The 16,551-nt window shown below is 36.6% G+C and overlaps 2 protein-coding genes across 2 annotated transcripts; both read left to right on the top strand.

Annotated features, from left to right (window-relative positions):
• Positions 1–1,501: 1,501 nt before the first annotated feature.
• Positions 1,502–6,214, top strand: LOC132063476 (chromo domain protein LHP1). The gene is made up of 6 exons (XM_059456023.1): positions 1,502–1,830; positions 1,993–2,018; positions 2,678–2,764; positions 2,883–3,608; positions 5,313–5,373; positions 5,860–6,214. The coding sequence occupies exons 1-6, from the start codon at positions 1,531–1,533 to the stop codon at positions 5,905–5,907; spliced, it is 1,248 nt and encodes a 415-aa protein (XP_059312006.1). The 5' UTR covers positions 1,502–1,530; the 3' UTR covers positions 5,908–6,214.
• Positions 6,215–8,153: 1,939 nt separating this feature from the next.
• LOC132063475 (probable 3-hydroxyisobutyrate dehydrogenase-like 2, mitochondrial) lies at positions 8,154–9,514 on the top strand. The gene has a single exon (XM_059456022.1). The coding sequence runs from the start codon at positions 8,280–8,282 to the stop codon at positions 9,186–9,188; it is 909 nt and encodes a 302-aa protein (XP_059312005.1). The 5' UTR covers positions 8,154–8,279; the 3' UTR covers positions 9,189–9,514.
• Positions 9,515–16,551: the final 7,037 nt, after the last annotated feature.

Below are 16,551 nucleotides of genomic sequence, written 5' to 3'. Positions count from 1 at the left end.
CTCTAATAACCTTAAGTAATTTGGTTATGCAAATATTTTCTTATACCATTAATGTGTTGAATTTAAACTCAAACATAAATAGTCAGTATATTCCTGAATACAAATTTCAAAATACATATATTGTCTTTTTGCTTTTCCGGTAAACAAAACTCAAAAGTGTTAAGTTGTATATATTGATAATGTATTTGATATTATTAATGAAGTTTAAAAGAGACTAATTAAAAACTTATTAATTATAGTATTTATCATGGATGTATTTGCAAATACTACCATTAATGTGTTAATAAACTGATAAATAGTCATTAAATATCAAATACATATATTATTGATCTAAGAAGAAAAGAGATAAACATAATAAACTGATTAAGCATTAAATATCAAATCTATAAAAAAAAAAAAAAAAAAAAAATAAAAACAAGTTCAAACAACTTATTAAATGCCGGTTTGCGAAATGGGATTACTGCATTATGTATTAAGGAATTCTTTTAAAACCTCCAAATCCAAGAGACATAATTAACAAATATGTAACAATATTAGCATTCTCACAATCATCACAATGTTTCGAATTCGGACTGCCAAAGTAGCATTATATTCTTTTTCCTATGACTGTCAGGATTCAATTTCTATGATAGTAGCTATAAATATTATATAAACTTATAATTAAAAAAATTAATAAAATCTTACAAATATCTCAAACAATTAATTTAATTTGCTGGATTCGACGAGGATATGACTGAATTCAATTGCTTATTTAGAGTTTAGCTATCTAGCTCGACTTATACTTATATCAAACCTATTTAAAAGATCGCCCTTATACACACTTGTTAATGTGATATTTTGGTCAATTTTAGTCGAGCAAACTTTTTTTTTTTTTTTTTTTTTTGATGACACGGAAACCCGCTGACCCGCTACCCCAGTACTTGTGCGCGCGATAAATAAAGCTCAATCGAACTCGGCTTCTTGTGTAATAGGCTCGCAAATGAAATTAAATAGGAGAGATAACCCGCACGGAGAGCTCGACTCGGAAAAAATCCATCATCTTGTTATATGTAGGGGATTTCGAACCCTAAGCACCTCCATTATAAAGTTCTTACGCTCAACCAATTTGAATTACGTTGAGGGTAATTTTAGTCGAGCGAACTACTTACTTGTCCTCGTTCATTGTCCGAATGATCTTACATAATAATATCATTTTATATTATTTTGAATATTTGGTTTTTTAATATTATTTTTACATATCTCTCATCATTATATATATATATATATATATATATATATATATATATATATATATATATATATAGCACCCGACAAATATATTGAGTCACCTATTTAAACGTTTTTATTATCTTAAAAATTACAAAAAAGTCAATGGAAAGGAGAAAAGTACAATGGAAATAGACAACCCCTCTTCCTCCCCTCCAAATAGATAGAAAGATTAAAAAAGAGAGAGTAGAAAACATTTGGCAGCAACAAAACAAAATACATACAAATAAAAACGAAAGGTTAGAGAGAGAGTAGAGAGAGAGAATGAAAGGAGGGAAAAAGAAAAGCTCGGGTATTCAGGCAGCTACAGACACCCCTAAACCAGCCGGAGCTGGAGAAGCTGCTGAGCATGAAAAGAGAGATGAATATGCCGGCAGCGACGGCGAGGAAGAACAGGTGGCCGGAGAAGGAGAAGAAGATGAAGATGAGGAAGAAAAGACGTATGAAGAGTCCGGAGAGCTTCAGATAGAAGAAGTTGATGTTGCTGAAGCTGAGACTGAAAGACCTAAACTTGCTGAAGGCTTTTACGAGATTGAAGCTGTTCGGAGAAAGAGAGTACGAAAGGTGACTTTTTTCCTTTTACTTGTTCCATTCATAATTTCAACCACTTTTCTTGTTTTTTTTTTTTTCCTGTTAATTTCTTTATTTATCCGGATTTTTGGGGATTAATTTCTCTGATTTTCTTATGGATTTGGGAATCTTGGAAATGCTCTGCAACACTAACAGGGTCAAGTTCAGTATTTGATTAAATGGTAAGTACGACTATATCTTCCCACTTTGTTCCCCCATGTTTTTTTTTCCCCTTCTTTTAACCTGTTTTTGGTACTTGCGTCGTTGTCGCAAGGCATTTTAAAGCAAATGCCTCCTCCCCACAGGTAGGGCCCTTGACCCCTTTGTGGGTATGTTGTTGTTATTGTTGGTAACTACTCCTATATACTCCCTCCGTTCACTTTTACTTGTCCGCTATGGACTTTGCACACTCTTAAGAAATAATAAATGAAGTGCATAATTTACCATGATACCCCTATTAATTGGTGCATATTTTTAATGGACTTGGAAAGGGACTTCAAATGAGTAATTAATACAATGGGTAAAACAGGAAAAAAAGAAATTGTCTTCTCTTGATATGCTAAAAGTGACAAGTAAAGTGCTGAAAGTGACAAGTAAAGTGAAAATGTATTTTTGGAATACTGAAATTTAGCTTTTGTTGTAGTTTTTGGTTCCAAGTTTCCATCTTTGGAAGTTTGTAGGTGATAGCTCCCACAGGGACAGCCCAGTGGCTAAGAGCCTGCCATTCGGACTGTAGTGCACGAGTTCACTTCATGGTCATCACTGTCCAGTCGTTTTTTCTTTCACGCTTCACTATGTGAGGTAGTAGGTGATAGATGTTATTATTGGTGTTTTTGTTCAGGCGTGGCTGGCCGGAGACGGAAAATACATGGGAACCTGTGAAGAATCTGATGTCCTGTTCTGATGTTATTGATGCATTTGAAGAGAGGTTTCTTCTATTTTATAATCCCTTTTTTTGTGTTCCTTATACTGATTAGTTTACAGCAGATAGTTCTCTTGCTAATCTTAGGTAACATTCTTGATCTGTTTTCCTTTTCACTTTGAAGCTCGCAGTCGGGGAAACAACGATCAACGCGCAAGCGTAAGCGGAAGGTTGGGGCTACACAGACTCAACCCAAGAAAAAGCAACAGCAACAGCAGCAGTCTTCCCCGGCAGCTGCTACATATAATGTGCCAGCAGTGAAGGTTAGGATAATTGAGGAGCCTACACCCTCACCTCTTCCGAGTGGTTTGAAGTCTACGAATCGTGTGAACAATATTGGTGGCGTATTGAACAGCAAAGTAGACAAAGTGGTGAATGAAACTGATTTGAGATTGTGTCTCTCTTTAGAAGAAACTGGAGAGCAAAATGAGTTGAATTTGAAGCTGAGTGAATTAAAAGGAGCAACATCAACCAATGAGAACCCTATGGATAGATCTGGTAATGGTCTCTCAAATGGATTTGCTAAGGTCAATGGTGCAGAATCCAATCAATCTGATCGCTGCACTGGGGCTAAAAAGAGGAAATCTGGTTCTGTTCGGAGATTTAAACAGGATACTACCTCAGCTGTGGTGGATGATGTCCAAGATGCTTTAGCAGGTGGTGCGTTGGCTACTTTTGTGCAGGAAGGAAGTCACAATCATGAATTTGTGGGCAGCGACTTGGTTTGTAGAAATAAGCCTGACGATTCCAAAGATGCATATACCATTACGCAACTTATCAAGCCTATTAGCTACTCAGCATCTTTATCCAATGATGTGCAGGATGTCTCAGTGACCTTTCGTGCCAAGAGGTTTGTGAGTTGAATCCTACATTTCTATTTTCTGTGTTTGCCAGTTAACTTTGTCAATATGTGTGTTGTGGTTCTGTGATACTTAGGATGTGCAAAATTTTAACTTTTCATTTATTTCTTTATAAGTCAAAATAATTTCATTGATATTAAACCAATACACTGTCAGTATAAATTCGGAATCACATCAAACTTCACAAGAAATTTCATCCAACTACATATACTGTAAGGAATGTCCTTTTACACAAACACATAGGAAGCAGCAGGAACGTTACTCTGCACGGGGACTTTAAACCCCCAACAAATGCACAGAGGAGCACTCATCTGCAACTTCTTCTAAACGTCCATTTTTCTTAATCTCCAACTTTCTAGTGCATCTTTCATGTTTCTAAGTAGTGCCCATGCCTTTCAACTATAAAAGACACTATGGACCAAATTTCTTTGGGAAGTGAGATTAGCTGATTAAGATTCTTTCTAATGATTATTATTTTAGCATGTTCAGTTATGTAAAGTTTCACATAAATTGAACATTAAACAAAGTCCTGTATTAGGTAGTATACAAGGAGTCAAGGTCGAAGGAGTTTACTGATGTCTGGAGTTGCTCCACCCATTGTTTTGAAGTTTTGAATTGGATGTTTAGATTATTTCACATGGTTTCGGTTAGTCCTTTCTTACACTCAGTAGTTCATATTAAAGTTAATATGTGAACCCAAAGATTGGATTACACGTGTTAATAGTACCAGTTTCAAAAAAAAAAAAAAATGGATTACACGTGTGATAAGATGTTGAGTTTTAGGCAGCCCATATTTGGTATACAAGGGCATCCGAAAGGTACAACTAAGGGTGTGGTCTAGCAATCGGTGAAGTTGCAATGAGGTGCAGGAGAGACCAAGCTTGGGATTCGGACAAAAGCAAAAATAGTTTTGTGATTTCTTCCTTTCTGCCTAAACATTAGAGGGTAGGGTTACCTTGTGCTTGTACTTGCGGGTGGTTCACGTCACCGGTGAAATAATCGAGTTGCATGCAAGTTTCCCCATTATAAAAGAAAAGGGGATCCAAAGAGATTTATAAAGATCTCAGGCCACTCTCCGTTGTTTGAAGGTTTGGGTTCGATATTTAGATGTTTTCATATAATATACCAAATCTACTCTTTTCTTTAATTAAGTGAAATATATCAATTCTAATCCAGCTTTCGCCTCTTTCCATTTAAACGGTATCCATGCTTTGTGCTTTGTTTTGGTAACTTGTCCACCAAAATTGTTGTCAGAAAGAAACTTTGTTATGGTCGGGATAAGTCAGATGTTCAGGTCAATTTTCAGTCTTGTCATTCTGTTGTTCCCGGTACATCTGAACTGAATTCAATCCTTTTAAGTGGTACTTTTCTAGTTTTTTTTTTTTTTTTTTTTTTTTAAAAGTTGTGTAACCTATTATTCTATAACAATAATATAATGTGTGTGTTAAGCTGTTATATGACCTGTGTGATTACTTCCTTCTGTTTTTGTTTTATTCTCTTTTATTAATGGAGGGATCTTTGAACTTGACAGTTTAGTTCGCGGTCACAGCTTGCTCATACTCTCATTGGCTTTACCAGTTTTGTATACATCTTGCTAAACAATTTAATTATAACTTTTCAATTTGATGATACTTGGCTGATTCTTTTATTAGTTTTTGGTTCACATTATAGCCTTTCTTAATGGTTGCCTACAGGTCGGATGGAAAGGAAATGATGGTGGATAACAAGTTTCTAAAGATGAATAATCCACTTCTGGTAGATGCTGCTCTTTCTCTCTTATTGTTTCTTGCATCACCAAAAAAAGCAACGATCTTACATTTTCATATGGATTAATAACAATCATTTCTCAGTTTCAAATAAATATGGAAACCTCAAATTTTGTTTTAAAATCAGAATAATCTGATCTTCTGATATAGCGATCAAAATGCTTGCTGTGATCTAATTTTGTAATGGTTCAGAAGTATTGCAATGATAGTGCCTGGAAATCTGAATTAGTAAACTTAATCTTTTCCTCATTGTCTTTTTCTGATTAGAGTCACACTAATTGTTTTGGATTATCTCTTTAGATAGATACCTGAACATACTATAATTTGTTAAAATAAACATTATATCATTCTATTTTGTAATTATGGCTATTATTTGACCAATGTGTTGATATACTTCTAACTCTAGTTTCAGAGAATATTTCCTTCAGCTTTACTGAGATGACTCTTGATGGAATTTTTTTGTTTTGTTTGGCAGTTGATAAATTTCTACGAGCAGCATTTGCGATATAATCCTGCTCTATGAGTTGGCTGCAACGAAGGAAAGATAGATGTAGCTCGATTATCTTCTTCTCTTGCCTTATATATAAAATGTTGTAATTTATTTGTCGTAACAGCTGTAGTGTGTTAACCTATTAAATGTATTAGGAAGGTTAGTAAATAGCTTGCTAGAATATATTATGAGGAACTTGTGTTAGGTTTTACTGATTTCGCGAAGCAATATGCTCCAGAGTTCTATCTCGATGTATCACCCTATTCTTCTGTATCATTTAGGTGTGTAAAAACCACTGTGAGTTCCATTCGATAGCTATGGATTTGGATTTTGCAGTGCACGTGTGCAATTGCTTCTTAAGGTTAAGGATATTTTACCATGGCTATTACGCAGCACCTAATGTTTTTTATACAAAGTTCAAGTAGTTGTAAGTGTACAAAGGAAAAGGAAAAGGGAACAAAACAGATAAAAGAATCATTTTAAGCCGTTTCGAAATTCCATTTCTTGATATTCATGTTGGTGAATCTTTTCTTCTCAGTTGGTTCCAAGGTCATGAAAAGGTGTCAATATTAGAATTTCTTGTTAAAGTTAAATAAGAAGCTATCAAAATTTAGTTGATCCCAATCTTCACATCTTTTGAGATTTTTTTTTTTTTTGGGTATAACCATTTAATATTCGAAATTCAGTAGTTGACTAATCAAGATTCACATCGCGTAAGGCACGTTAAAAGAGAAAATACTTCCAATCGGGGTTTATCCATTCTCATAGTTTGATTTCGAAACCTCTAGTACAGGGTAGAGGGATCTTATCCATCCACAATTATTGAAGTATAACATGCAGAGACAGAGCTTAGGCATCTACAGACATTATCTTCCAAAAGGAAGCATAAGGTGATGTGACCATGATAGTTACAGCCAAAAGGTCTACTTTATATTCTCCTGTTGGCATGCCAGCAGATTTCATATTTTTTCTAGTCAACTGATACTAACAGGCTAGGTATTTGTGTAGGCCAAATATGGGCAGCATAGGGCCATCACCTGTGATTCCTTCACTAGTAATTGTGTTTCTTAGCTTGCTCATTTTTTGGCCAACAATTTCTAGTATAGGTGGAGGTGCCACAATTCTTCTTCTAGTATTGTTATTTCCTATCTCCTTGACACTTCTTGTATACATGCTGTCAATATTCATTCCTGTAGAAAATATATCCTCTGCTACATATTGGGAAAGCAGTACTGGTTCTGTTGCATATGATGGAGAAGGCTTGTTTGGCGTAGGGACTATGCTCCTAGTTGTCCTCTTCTTCGTTTTGTACAGTTTCTTGGGATGAGTTGTTCTTTTCTTTTCTTCTTCCACATTTCTTAAGATGATGTGAAAAATAACAGAAATTTGTGTTAGAGATGGAATGAAGAGAGCATATAGGCATAAAGAAGAAAATTTGTGTTCTGGCTTGTACAAAGATTTGTTTATGATAGTAAGTTACCATTCCTTGGATCATCAAAGTGCTTGCACCTATATATCAAGAAAAATGTTATGCCCAAAAGTAGCTTGTTTACTCTCTTTAATTCCTCCTGGCTTATTACAATTAAGTCAGCAAATACTGATAGATGTTTTCATCTAAACATTATATATAATACTGAAATAAAATCATAATTAAATATTATATTTGGAAAAGAGTGGAGAAAATCTTGATCATGATATTATAAAATTGTTTGTTTGATGAAACACGCTCTAAAAGCTAGCAACTCTAGTAGTTGAAGGTCGCGATTGTGGTTTGTCAGAGATAGCCACATAGTGATAATGGGAGGAACTTGTGCGATGGTGATGGGTTGTGATAGCTGTGCGGTAGTTGAGGGTGGCAGTGGATAAGAGTAACAGTAAGAGGCCACTTCAAATATTAAGTGAAACCAAATAAATGATTGTACAAGGAAAATTACTCGATCTAACTTTTGCCGTGTTTTCAGTAGTGTTTTTTTGATAGTCAAGCTAGTTTTAAGCAATTGTGGGAGTAAAGTAAAACTTACTCCCACAATTTTGTATGCGGATAAGCAAGATATTCCATGGGATTATCGTATCCCCCTTATACAAGATTGTATTTTAAAATGATGGATTAACATAATCTGGAGATTAACTAATACGCCAAACCAAACATGAGCAAAGTTGATTCAAAATCTTATTACGGAATTATTATCGTTATCCCCAGTACCAGACACGCCCAAAAAGTTACAATAGAGTTTGTTTTTATTGCTAAGAGTCCAGAGTGAAGTACTAACCTTGATAGTGTTTGACACTTGACACTCTCAATCCAATGAAGTCACAATAAAACTCCAGATTAACACCCAATCATTAAACAGAAAGTTCCTCATTCTCTCTGCAGCTCTTCCTTCAATAGAACCAAAACTCCAACAATGACTTCCTACCCGTGTCCCATAAACCCGACCCAAACCCGAATAGGATGGATAGGCACTGGCGTTATGGGTGGCGCTATGGCATCTCGCCTCCTCTCCGCTAACTATACCGTCACTATCTACGCTCGCAACCCTTCTAAAATCGCTCACCTTCAATCCCAAGGTGCCCATCTTGTTAATTCCCCAACTGAACTCGCACGTAAAAGCGACGTTATTTTCACTATGTTGGGACACCCATCAGATGTTCGACAAATTGTCTTAGAGAGTTTAATTCCATTTCTCAACCCCAATACTGTCCTCATTGATCATACAAGCAGCCACCCGGTTCTTGCTAAGGAAATTTACGATGCTGCACGTGAGAAGAGTTGTTGGGGTGTTGATGCTCCCGTGTCGGGTGGAGATATCGGGGCGAAAGAAGGGAAACTGGCGATTTTCGCGGGTGGAAATGAGGATGTGGTGAAGTGGTTAAACCCTTTGTTTGATGTTTTGGGAAAGGCGACTTTTGTGGGTGGACCGGGGAAGGGGCAGAGTTGTAAAATCGCGAATCAGATTGTCGTTGGAGCGAATTTGTTGGGGTTGAGTGAAGGGTTGGTGTTTGCAGAGAAGGCGGGGTTGGATAAGGGGGAATTTGTGGAGGCAGTGAAGGGAGGAGCGGCGGGGTCTATGGTTATGGAGTTGTTTGGGGAGAGGATGATTGGGAGGGATTTTAGGCCCGGTGGGTTTACGGAGTATATGGTGAAGGATTTGGGAATGGGATTAGATGTTGGAGCGGAGGAGGGTGATGATGTCGTGGTGTTGCCTGGTGCTGCGTTGAATAAGCAGCTGTTTTCTGCTATGGTTGCTAATGGAGATGGGAAGCTTGGTACTCAAGGGCTTATTACTGTTATAGAGAGGATGAATGGCAAGTGAGATCATGAAATGTTAGTCTTGTGACGATGTTCTTGTTGACGTGGGCAGATATATTGGTGAGTTTGGATTTGGCTATTTGAATATGTCCCTCATTGAAGATGCTTAGTAAATACTATAAGAATAGTCTGACAAAACCTTGCTGGTGTTGGCCTTACATTGTTTGCTATACTTGCCAGAAGGAATAAATATATATATATTGGGCCATATGTTCTTGACAATTGATGGCTTTAGGCTGGTAACTTTCCAGTTTAATGGTTCCTATACTAGTCGGTTATATGCTGTACTTAATTTTCAGTTCATGCTTAAAACCACTCCTTGCTGTTTGAGATTTGGTATCATATACATTCTTAGAATAATCTCACTAACAGTCTATCAAGTTTGAATATCTCAATTTAGATTTTCAGTCCCAATTATGGACTAAAGTAGTATACCTGTTGTAAATGTGGCACTGGAATGATGAGTGAATACATTTTTTTTGAGCGGATTGCCCTTCAAGCACTGGTCTTTAATTTTTGGCCCTCAATTTGGTGGTCTTTAGTTTTTATCCTTCGCCTAATACCCCAAGGTTCTGGGTTTAAACCCCAGCTTAGTAAAAAAAAAAAAAAAAAAAAAAAAAAAAAAAGGCTTTCACAAGGCAGAGTGCAAAACTCTACCTCAGGTAGAATTTTGAATGCAAAACTCTAACTGCAGGCAGAGTTTGCAAAACTCTACCTCACATGCAAAACTTTGTCCGCAGATAGAGTTTTGCATTCAAAATTCTGTCTGAGGCCTAACTTTGGCCCAAATAGGCCTAACTTTGCTACAAAACTCTACCTTGCGATTTTTTTTTCTTTTGACTGAGCCGGGATTCGAACCCCAAACCTCATGGTATTCGGCAAAGGGCAAAATTAAAGACCACCAATTTGAGAGGCAAAAATAAGAGACCAGTGCCTTTGAAGGGTAATCGTGCAAATGACCCGACGAGTTAATACTACTGGTTGAAAGGTAAAACTAGAAGGTATGCAGCTTGGTTCAAATATTGCTTATCATGGCCAACGAAATGCAGTAAATAGAATTTCAAACGCTACTAACTAAAGAATAAAGTAACATAGTTCAAATGGTAAACGAGGAGAGTTAGTTTTTCCATGGAACTGTGGAGAAAGAAGAGAGTGACATTGATTAAGGAAAGGAGAACTCGAGAAAGAGTGAAAATGGAGAAAATGAGCTTTTGATTTCTCTTATCTAGTTGCAGAAGAAGCAGCAGCTGAAAGTTGATGATGATAGCGGATTGAGTTTTGCTATAATGATGTCAAGAACACCGGTACATGAGGTGTTCCCGCGTGGATAAATCATGTTTTACTGGTTTTACATCTTTTAGAGTTTGTAAAATCATGAAGGCGTCTCGATAATAATGTTGGTGGTGAAATTGAGAAAAATATAATTTGAAAAATTAAAGTAGGTGAAAACAGTTGACGGAATTGTGTTGGACATGAACTTCGTTTTAAATTAAAAAAAGACTTCCAAATTAAAGATCAACAAGGTAATCAATATTTTACCTTGTAATAAGCTTTTAAATTTTCAGTATTTGCAAATGCAAATGCACGCCCATAAGAGCTGATACTTTTTGGTTATTACAAAATTCTTTTCACTAAAAGGGTGAAACTATACACGCAAGTTATTTTCTTGACTTAATACATACGCAGCCTCTTAAATTTGTCCATTTTTTTCATTTAGACATTTGAACTAAAAGGTTTGCCAATTAAACACCGAAACTCATACAATACTGTTTCTATTGAACACAAGTTTTGCAGCAACCCCAAATTCTTTATGCGTGAAGTTCAAATGATGCTGATGTGGCAATGTCACAAATTAGAAAATGACACATCAGTTAAAAAAAAAAAAAAAACTTTTTTCCTCCATCTCCCCTAGGACTCCTTCAAAGAACACCCCACGCCGACCTGAGAATACCCTGCTCATGTTAGGTTTTTGAATTTTCCTTCCTATGTGGAATTGGATTAATAAAATCCAATCCAATTAGGTTTTTGGGTTTTCCCTTCCTATGTGGAATTAGATTAATAAAACCCAATCCAATTTAGACCAGGCCAATTTTGCCCAAAATTTCCTCTATATGAGGATCAATTTAGGTCTTATTTTGACAACACAAGAGTGAATTCATAGCAGCCATATAGAGAGAAAAACGTAAGAGAAAAAGCAAATTTTCGTCCAGAAATTTTCTGCTACAGCAGTCTTCTTTAAATTGCGTTTCCGATTCGTTAACCGTTGGATCGTGCTGAAATTTGAACTGGAGGTTCTCAACATCTGGTTATTCGATTTCAACGGTGGAGATTGGATTTTGTGGTCTGCAGCTCCAGTTTTCGAGTACGAACAGTAGCTCATTTTTGGGGGTGATTTCTCTCCTTTCTTCGCTAGTTTTGGTGCTATCTTTTATTTATTGTTTCTCCATGCTTGGCTTTGTTGTTGTAGCCATTTAGAGAACATTTTTGTAACTCTTGTTGTTTATAGTGGAGCTTGTGGGCTGGAGGTCCCGTGGATGTTTCCTCTTCACCTTGAAGGGGTTTTACCACATAAATTTGGTGTCTCTTCCATTAGATTTATTTTTGCTTGCTTTGCTATTTTATTGTTGGTATAGCTGCTGCCTGGATTTCCATTTGTGCTAGTGTTTATTGTCTTCTCCTGGTTCAAATAGTGTGGGAAGTTTCGACTTGGGTATTTCTTTTGTTACCTCGTCGTGCAATTTGGTTATTGCTTGTTTCTTCCCAACAAAGTGGTATCAGAGCTTGTGGTTGTATTTGGTTTTGTTGATTGTCTATTTGAATGATGGAGGCAAATATGAGCAAGATGGTTTGTTTAAATGGCGATAATTACCATATTTGGAAAAGCAGATGAAAGATCTTTATTTGTCAAGAAATTGTATTTTTGTGTTTCTTCTAAGAAACTCGAGTCTATTGAAGATGAGGATTGGGAATTTGAGCACTTACAGGTTTGTGGCTATATCAGATAATGGGTTGAAGATAATGTTCGAAATCATATTGTGAATGAGACAAATGCTAAAAGCTTATGGGAAAAGCTCGAGACATTTTATGCTTCGAAAACTGGCAATAATAAGTTCTTCCTACTGAAACAATTGATGAATATTAGATACAAAGAGGCGGCCCTATTTCGATCATATCAATGATTTTCGGTGTCCTTGATCATTTATTTGGAATGGGTGTCAAGTTTGATGAAGAAATACGGGGACTTTGGCTTCTTAATACTCGGCCGGACTCTTGGAAAACTCTTCGAGTTTCTTGGACTAATTCTGCTCCCAGTGATGGTGTAACTATGGAATATGCTAAGAGTGGTGTTTTGAATGAAGAGATGAGAAGAAGATCTCAAGCGTCGTCTTCTTCAACTTCACACTCCGATGTTTTGGTTATTGAAGACGGGGGAGAAGTAACCGGAGGTCGAATGACGAGAGGCAAAAGTAAAAGCAAGTCAAGATCCTCGGTCTGTACAAGACTCTTACATGTGACTATTGTCACTTGAAAGGGCACATTAACAAACATTGCTACAAGTTTAAGAGAGACCAGAAAAAGCAAAAGAAAGAAGGCGATAATGAAAATCGTATTCTTTGTTGTTGCTGAAAATGATCTTCTTGTTGCTTGTGGTAAAAATGATAGGAATCTTGTTTGTGATGAGTCTACCTGGTTTGTGGATTCAGGTGCTACTTCTCATGTCACGCCAAAGAAGTAATTATTTTCTTCTTATACTTCGAGTAATTTTAAAAATTTACGAATGGGCAATGATAGTGAGGTTGAGGTACTTGGTATTGGCACAATCTACTTGAAAAGTAAGAACGGTTCGAGGTTGGTTCTTAACAATGTCAAGCATGCTCCAGATGTTCGTCTGAATTTAATTTCTGTAGGAAAGCTTGATGATGATGGTTATGATCAAACCATTGGTGGTGGCCGGTGGAAGCTTCTTAAAGGTTCAATGGTTGTGGCTCGAGGTTCAAGATGTCGACTTGTACTTATTTCGGGGCTTCATTTGTGGTGACTCAGTAAATTTGGTGGAGAATGATACTTCATCAGAATTATGGCATAGAAGGCTGAGTCATATGAGCGAAAAAGGGATTGATAACTTGGCTAAGAAGAATTTGCTTTCTGGAGTGAAACAAGCAAAGTTAAAGAGATGTGTTCATTGCTTAGCAGGAAACGAGAAAAGAGTTTCTTTTCACGATCATTCACCTTCAAGAAAGATTTTTGGAGTTGGTACATTCGATTTGTGTGGTCCTTTTAAAGTAAGCTCTCGTGGTGGTGCACTTTACTTTGTGACTTTTATTGATGATCACTTTCGCAAACTCTGGGTATTTCCTTTGAAGTCCAAGGATCAAGTACTTGATGTGTTCAAGACTTTTCAGGCCTTGGTTGAGAGACAGACAGGGAAGAAACTAAAATGCATTGGTAGTGAATACATTGGTCCCTTTGATAATTATTGTAGACAACAGGGTATTCGGCATCAGAAAACTCCTCCAAAGACTCCTCAATTAAATGGTCTAGCAGAGAGGATGAACAGAACTCTAGTTGAGAGGGTTAGATGTTTACTTTCAGATGCTAAGCTGCCAGATTCATTTTGGGCAGAAGCACTTAATACTGTTGCTTATTTTATCAATTTATCTCCCTCTTGTTGCTTTGGATGGTGATGTCCACGACGAGTTTGGTTTGGTAAGGATGTCTCTTATGCTCATCCGAGAGTCTTCGGTTGTAAGGCCTTTGTGCATGTTCCTAAGGATGAGAGGTCAAAGATGGAAGTTAAAACTAGGCGAGTGTATCTTCATTGGTTATGGTCAAGACGAATTTGGCTATCGTTTCTATGATCCGGTTGAGAAAAAACTTGTTGAAGCCGTGATGTTGTGTTCTTTGAAGACGGACAATTGAAAATTTTGACAAAGGTGAGAAGGTTGATTCTCGAGCAATAAGAGCTTAGTTGATGTTGATCCAGTTCTGTGACTACTTGTGACTCGAAGAAAATCTTCAAAATAATGAAGATCAAGTTGATAATGAAGATAGTGATCATGTTGGAATGACCGCACGAAGTAGTTAATGCTCAGGTGGAAGATGATGTGGTTGCCGGCCAAACCAGTTGCTTATTGATGTTCGAGAGAGTTTTCTCGGAAGATCTATTAGAGGAAAGTACCTTCATCTCATTATTCTCCCAATGAGTTTGTACTCTTGTGATGGGAGAACCGAAAGTTTTGATGAGGCCATGGATAGTGAAGAAAAAGAAAGGTGGTTTGATGTTATGCAAAGATGAGATTAAATCCTTGCGTGATAATCATACATTTGATCCGGTAAAGCTTCCTAAAACAAGAAAAGCTTTGAAAAAGGTGGTTTTTAGGGTGAAACATGAAGATGGTAACCCGGTTCCACGGACAAAGCTAGATTGGTTGTCAAGGGCTTTAATCGAGAAGAGGGGAGTTGATTTTGATGAAATCGTTTCTCCATTTGTGAAGATGTTATCTATTCAGGGTTGTCTAAGCTCGTTGCGAGTCTAGATTTAAAGCGTTGCTTGATCGCGGGATGGCGGTTTTCTCCACATAGTCGGGAGGGGAGAATTGTTAGGTTTTTGGGTTTTCCCTTCCTATGTAGAATTGGATTAATAAAATCCAATCCAATTAGGTTTTTGGGTTTTCCCTTCTTATGTGAAATTGGATTAATAAAATCCAATCCAATTTGGACCAGGCCAAATTTGCCCAAAATTTTCTCTATATGTAGGATCAATTTAGGTCTTATTTTGACAACACAAGAGTGAATTCATAGCAGCCATATAGAGAGAAAAACGTGAGAGAAAAAGTAGATTTTCGTACAGAAATTTTCTGCTACAGCAGTCCGCTTTAAATTGCGTTTCCCGATTCGTTAACCGTTGGATCGTGCTGAAATTTGAACTGGGGGTTCTCAACATCTGGTTATTCGATTTCAACGGTGGAGATCGGATTTTGTGGTCTGTAGCTTCAATTTTCGAGTATGAACAGTAGCTCGTTTTTGGGGGTGATTTCTCTCCTTTCTTCGCTAGTTTTAGTGTTATCTTTTATGTATTGTTCTTTCCGTCTTTGCTTTGTTGTTGTATCATTTGGAGAACGTTGTTGTAACTCTTGTTATTTATAGTGGAGCTTGTGGGCCGGAGGTCCGTGGATGTTCCTCTTTGAAAGGGTTTTACCACGTAAATTTGGTGTCTTCCATTAGATTTATTTTTGCTTGCTTTCTTTATTTTATTGTTGGTATAGGCATTCTTTGCTGGATTTCCATTTGTGCTAGTGTTTATTGTCTTCTCTTGGTTCAAATAGTGTGGAAAGTTTAGAATTTAGGTATTTCTTCCGTCGTTACTCGTCGTGCGATTTGGTTATTCTTTGCTTTTAACATGACTTCACTATAATACGACCAAACAACAAACCACCCCATTTTTTATTAAACAACTACCCCATAGCAATTCAACTTCGTCACTTCAGTGTATTTTATTTCAGATTCTTTTATACATCTTTCATTGTTATTTTACACTTAATTTATGGCAGAATTTTGTACAACAAATCTCGATAAAATGATATCTGTGGATTCATGGGATCAAACTTGTACAAATTTGAATCATGCATACCCCATAAAACCTTCAAAGGATTTATGAATAGGTGTTTCGATGGACGTGGAAGTGGATTATGTGTAAGAAATAAATCCTTTGTGCGGAAGAAAGAAGAAGGTGATGGATAGAAGAAGGTAGCGGTGGTTTTAGGGAGAAGTGAGGTGACTGCTGCTTTTTTTTTTTTTTTTTTTTCAGTAACCATTAATTTACACTTACTGGGATATTTTATTGATAAGAATAAAAGGCAATATTTACATAAGTTTGTGAAAACAAAACAGGAAAGAAAATTCAAGTAACTGCTTCTTAATTAAATTATAAAGGGACAAATTAAATTTGATATTGCTGCTTCCTAATTATCCATTGCAATTTTGATAAAGGGGAGTGAGACAATTTTTATGTGGTGATGAGGAGAATAACTGCGGAAGAAAAATAAAAGAAGAAGAAAATGCAAAAAATAATATTTGGAGGTGGAGATAGTCGTTGCAAATTGAGGTTGAAGGAGACAGAAGTAAAAATAGAAAAGCTTAGGGACTGCAACTCTCAGAAAAGAGAGTGTATTACACGTGTTATGCCATATCAGCACATTGGGCCCAATAGATACAGAACCGTTCGAATTCAGCTGTCCAATAGCTACACCTTACAGTAAAATGAAAAAAATGGACAAGTTCAAGGAGCCACATATATACTAAGCCTATTTTCTTTTGGCCTTTTCATTTCTTTTATAACCATCGCTACTCATCGTTTATAGGGCAAT

The sequence above is a fragment of the Lycium ferocissimum genome, chromosome 7 (genome assembly GCF_029784015.1).
Source record: "Lycium ferocissimum isolate CSIRO_LF1 chromosome 7, AGI_CSIRO_Lferr_CH_V1, whole genome shotgun sequence".
Taxonomy (NCBI): domain Eukaryota; kingdom Viridiplantae; phylum Streptophyta; class Magnoliopsida; order Solanales; family Solanaceae; genus Lycium; species Lycium ferocissimum.
The sequence above is the reverse complement of the archived record's forward strand: the minus strand, read 5'-3'. Positions and strand labels throughout refer to the sequence as shown.